The sequence below is a fragment of the Cornus florida genome, unplaced genomic scaffold, assembly GCF_030987335.1.
Source record: "Cornus florida cultivar Cherokee Brave unplaced genomic scaffold, ASM3098733v1 CherokeeBrave_3.0.0_Hap2_Chr01, whole genome shotgun sequence".
NCBI lineage: Eukaryota > Viridiplantae > Streptophyta > Magnoliopsida > Cornales > Cornaceae > Cornus > Cornus florida.
In genome coordinates, this window is record NW_026775571.1 from 117,302,337 (window position 1) to 117,308,336 (window position 6,000).

At 33.2% G+C, this 6,000-nt stretch overlaps 1 protein-coding gene across 1 annotated transcript; it reads left to right on the top strand.

Annotated features, from left to right (window-relative positions):
* Positions 1–1,312: 1,312 nt before the first annotated feature.
* On the top strand, positions 1,313–3,261 carry LOC132316703 (polyphenol oxidase, chloroplastic-like). Its single transcript, XM_059815177.1, has one exon. The coding sequence runs from the start codon at positions 1,344–1,346 to the stop codon at positions 3,183–3,185; it is 1,842 nt and encodes a 613-aa protein (XP_059671160.1). The 5' UTR covers positions 1,313–1,343; the 3' UTR covers positions 3,186–3,261.
* Positions 3,262–6,000: the final 2,739 nt, after the last annotated feature.

Consider the following 6,000-nt stretch of genomic DNA (forward strand, 5'->3'; position numbering starts at 1 on the left):
AATTTTTTTTTATAATTTTGGTATAAATCTTATTTGTGTTTGTTCAAAAAGTTTGATAAAAAATTTCATTAAATAACTAGTTTTTTATTTATTTAAATAAATTGGAAAAAGTATATAGATAGATATATTTTTGTATGAATATAATTAATAAATTGTAAAATATTTTTGCCTACGTAATAGATATATACAAACCCCCCCCCCCCCCCCCCCCCCCCCCCCCCCCCCCCATCTGGAGATCCTGGCTTCGCCCCTTACCTCTATGTGACCGTCCAAGTGAAAAACGGACTTTTTAATTTTTAATACATATATATAATAATATTTTAATACTTTTTAATATATATATATATATATATATATATATATATATATATATATTTCATTAACGATTATATTCTACCGACTATATTTCAAATTTCTATATTTTTCATCATGTGTATTTTCTTTTTTCGAAACAAAAAAATGATTAAATTATTTGTTGTACTATTTCTCAACGGCAATATTCTTCAACAACTTTCAAAAAAAAAAAAATTATTGTTCAACTAAACAGATATATTTGTAAATAATTTAATTTAGTAAATTATTATTTTTTTTAAAAAAGAAATTAAATAATAAAATATTCATTATAGGTTGATGAATTGAGGTTAAAAAAATAAAAATTAACTTTTTGAGGCAATAGACCAAACATTGTCTTAATGGCAATATTTTCAGTGTTTTCATATATGTGTGTGTGTGTGTGTTTGTGAGAGAGACAATTAAAGTTTATATAAGGTACAATGCACAGGAAAACATTGGCCATTAAGAATTACAAAAAAAAGACCCATTGGTAAAAGCCCAACCCACCAAACAAGGATCGAATTAATCTAATCAACGACCTACTAAGCGTGTGTTTGATTTATAACTATAAAAACAGTTTTTGTTTTTTGAAAATTATATAAAAAAATTCTATTTGGTTCAGCTTTTTAAAAAACTACGTTATATAAAATATTTGTTTTCAGATAATTGTTTATTTATAATTATCTTAAAACAATTTTTTGTTGTTTGAATTATTGAGCGCTATTTTTAAAGTTAAAAACTCGGTCCTAAAATTTTTCAAAGTGCTTTATATTTTTTTTTTTGGTAACCATGAACCATTTAATAATTTATATGGGTGGGTGTGAACGTGCATCAAAATTCAAAAGCTTTCAATTTAGGCACCAATGGCTTCCCATTTGTCACGTGATGTTTATACCATCTATTCAGTGGAGGAATATGAGGTTGTATGCAAAGAAGAATGATGGGGGGCAACATACATGCTCTATAAATAGCCAAAGGTCTGTCAGCTTAAACCCACTCCAAACAAGGCCATGGCTTCTCTTAATTCCCTTCCAACAACAGCCTACTCCTCCTTCACCATCACAACCTTCCCCTTGTCATCTTGCCCATTCTTTAGCAAGAAGTCGCAAATCTCAATCAAAAAAGATCATGGTAACCCTAAACTGTCTTGCAAAGCCATAAATGGTGACCAAAACCCTAATAGTACTAGCTCCAAAAACAGCACTGAAACTTCTCTAGGGAAGCTTGATAGGAGGAATGTGCTTGTAGGGTTAGGAGGGCTCTATGGTGCCTCGTCTCTCTGTCCTCATGGTCCCCTAGCATACGCCAATCCTCCAGTGTTAGCACCGGACATATCAACATGTAACAACAACAATTTGCCTGTATATGTAAGACCGCGGCCCCCAATTTGCTGCCCGCCATCTACCACAAAAATCATTGATTTCCAGCTTCCACCGCAGTCTGATCAGTTGCGCGTTAGGCCGGCCGCTCATTTGGCCAACGAGGAATACATATCCAAGTATTCCGAGGCCATTAAACGCATGAACGAGCTTGATAAACACGACCCACGTAATTTCATGCAACAAGCTAACGTTCATTGTGCTTATTGTGAGCATGCTTACCGACAAGTTGGCTTTCCAGAACTTGAGTTTCAAGTACATCAGTCATCGCTCTTCTTTCCTTTTCATAGATGGTACCTCTACTTCTATGAAAAAATATTGGGAAAATTGATCGATGACCCCACTTTCGCTTTGCCATTTTGGAATTATGATGCTCCCCCTGGCATGCAATTGCCTGCAATGTATGCTGACTCTAAATCACCACTCTATGATAAGCTCCGTGACAAAAAACACCAGCCACCAACCATTATTGATCTTTATTATGACGGCAAGACTGATAAACCAACAAGCGATGAAAAAAAGGTGTCCAACAATCTAATCATCATGTACCGTCAAATGGTGTATGCCGATACCGCTCGGCTTTTTCTCGGCGGCGGTTACCCTGCCGGCCATGCTCCTGAAAAAAGATCTGGCTCGGTCGAGCTAGTGCCTCACAATATAGTGCACGATTGGACCGGTGACCGGATGCAGCCTAAAGGAGAGGACATGGGGGTCTTCTACTCGGCCGGAAGAGACCCTATATTCTTTGCTCATCACTCAAATGTTGACCGACTCTGGACAATATGGAAAACCCTAGATGGAAGACGTAAAGATTACTCCGATCCGGATTGGTTAAACACTGAGTTTTTCTTCTACAATGAAAATAAGCAGCTTGTTCGTGTGAAGGTTCAAGATTGTCTGGACGCCAAGAAGCTCGGGTATGATTACCAACCCGTGGACATTCCATGGAAGAACGCTCGGCCAACGCCTAAGGCTGAGAACGCTACCAAAAAGAAGAACAAAGCTAGTGGCTTACAAATGAGATCAGCACCTAATACGGCCCAGACATCTAGTGTTAGGGCTACTAGTGCTAGTGATGTTTTTCCGACTACTCTAAATAGAGTGGTAAGGGTTTCGGTTCCAAGGCCGAAAAAGTCGAGGAGCAAGAAAGAGAAAGAAGAAGAGAAGGAGGTGTTGGTGATAGAAGGAATAGAGTTGGAGAGAGACGAGTTTGTGAAGTTTGATGTTTATATTAACGACGAAGATGAGACGCCGAGCGGACCCAACAAGTCGGAGTTTGCCGGGAGTTTTGTGAACGTGCCGATGGGTATGGGTTCCATGAAGACAAAGGCTTCCTTGAGTCTTGGGATAAATGAGTTGCTGGAGGATGTGGGTGCTGAAGATGATGATAACTTGTTGGTGACTTTGGTGCCCAGGGCTGGAACAGATCTAGTTACCATTGGTGGTATCAAGATTGAGTTTGATTCTTCTTGAATGATGGAATTGAATTAACATTAAGTCTATTACTAGTAATATTTCATAATAAAATAAATAAATTTTACTTCTTAAATAGCATTGATTGGATTTTGATGCAGATAATATATATATAATAATTAGGTTAAAGAACTTTAAAATTCATTTATAATTTTATTGACTATATTTATTATTTTATTCTATTCTATTTATTTATTTTTTTCATTGGCTAGAAACTTATATACACTCACTTTAATTTTTTGGACATACAAACTCTTACCATTTATTTTAAAAAGTAGAAGAAATACCACGGGACAAAACTCTTGGTATTATTCTACTCCATGAGTTTTCATATTTTGAAAGCATAGCTTTAATATCTATACTACTAAGTATATATTTTTCAATACTTACCATCAAACTGTTACTCACCATGGATCTCCGATCAGATTGCGAAATCAAATTTTCACATTATTCAAAAAAATACCCTAGGCTATCTACCTACCATAGCAATTGGAACTGGTACGGTACCAGCTTATCTAAGCATCCACATTGTAAGTTTTAAATTGATCATCAAATTAATTTCACAATAACAAATAGAAGAAATTTTTTTTTTTCTCATATTGAATTAAATGAATTAATTTTTGCTTCACAAAAGGAAGAATGAAGCACCCACCACAATTACTTAACCAAAATAATTTTTTAACATTTAAAATTGCATATCTATAATGACATAAAATAACTCAAAACACGGGCATTACCAAAAAACAGAAAGCATCAACGTGCTAATTTCAATGAGGGCATATTTTAAATTTTACAAATATATATATATATATATATATATATATATAGAGAGAGAGAGAGAGAGAGAGAGAGAGAGAGACGAATGTGATACCACCAAAATAAATAAGTAAAATAATGGAGTCTGTTGCAATGTGATGGGATGAAGAGATGAGAGAGAAGGGTCCGCTTGAAAGAGGGAGAGTTAAATAACCGTACATGAAAAAATATTAGTGTGAAAGAGATAGTCAGATAATGTAAAATTACATTCTTATCTTCGATCTGTTCCATGGCGTGTGGTTAGGAAAGGTACCTTTTGAGTTTTGAATATAAGCCCTTGTCTCTAAGCTTCATATGTTTTTATTTTTAAAGGTAAATGTGTTTATTTGTCTCTGTCATTTGGGTTGTTGAATTGTCTTCTTAAGAAGAAATAACACAACAGAATTGAAAGATTTTGACTAGAGATGATAGTGGCAGTGGAGAGGTGGGGAGGTTAAAGAGATGGAGAAGAGAGAGAATTTTAGAAGAATATTGGGAAAAAAATTAGAGAGAGAAAAAGTTATGATATGAAAATTGATGAAGATAAAGAATAAAACCAGAGAGAGAAGCCACAAAATTTGTGAGCGAGACTGGAGTACACAAAGAGCTCCGGACATGCAGAAGAAGAGATCCGGTGAAATATATTATGTGCGAATTATGTTGGAAATAGTGAGCTTGCATACGCACACAACATTCAATATAATATTTTGAAGAAAATAAAATGAAAGAAATACTTTTATTTCACTTGATTAAAAATGAGGATAATATATAAGATTATATAAGCTTCAAAACACATATATAATAACCACATATAAATGAAAACTAACACTTACATAATATTTAGCAGCTATAACTCACACTAACATGATTATTACTAGTCATAATTATCAGGATCAGGATCCTCTCCAGTTGTACAGTGTCATGTGTTCTCCATTGGAGTAAATGAACAAGGAAGGTAAAAATCTATATTAATTTTATATACAATTTTTGCATATATAAAATTGATTAAATTATCTAGATATGAGAGCCATATCATCATCAAAATTATCATTAACAATGCTATCAACATGTGTTGACTTTCAAGCAAGATTGTTTTCTTTCTAATTTTGACTAAAATTTTGCATCTCGAAAATTTTCAATGAGCCTACAGCCTTATCTACTTTAACACTAGACAAATCACAACGTTCAGTGATAGTTTCAACCCTTATATGAAATCTTTTAGGTAAAGACCTCAAGATTTACTCAAAAATTTTCTTATCAGTAACTCTTTTGCCTAAGTGACAGAGTTCAGAAATAATTTAAAAAAAAAACTAGAATAAAATCAAAAAAAAAAAAATCATCTTCTTTCATCACAATATTTCCAAAATTATAAGAAAACATTTGAATTTTGGACATGCAGCTTCACTTTCGAAGTCCCTTCACGAGTAACGTGCAAAATATTTCAAGCATCTTTAACAGGTTTTACAATCAGAAATTATATCATATTTAGATGGAACAACGGAATTAATAATTCCATATAAAGCCTTTCTATTAGTATTAGTACGATCAGTTTCAAGTACAGTGAATGAAAAAATATCTTTTAAAACCTAAACAACCTTACCATCCATAATTTTTTCCTTAGTAGGAGGCCATGGTATGTAACCTGTCTCAATAATAGCCCAGACTTTAACTCCTAAATTTTGCAACTAGGTTCTCACATTTGATTTCCAAAAATTATAATTGTTTCCTTTGAATAAAGGACCATGTTGATTAAATCCACCCTCTTTTAAAGTATAAGACATGATGAAAATATTTTTGAAAAACAATCAAAAACTTTTCACTATGATCAAATCAATGTGTAGAAATTGACTCTGATACCGATTTTGAGTTTATGCAACAAAAGATATTATGGAATGTTTAAGTCTTTTTTTTTTTTTTTTAAATTTTAGAAAAGATTAAATTATCGTCTTTCTATTTTAATTACCTTTACTTAATTTAGCAAATAATTAAACAATCACATGCAAAATAAAAGCAAGAAAGT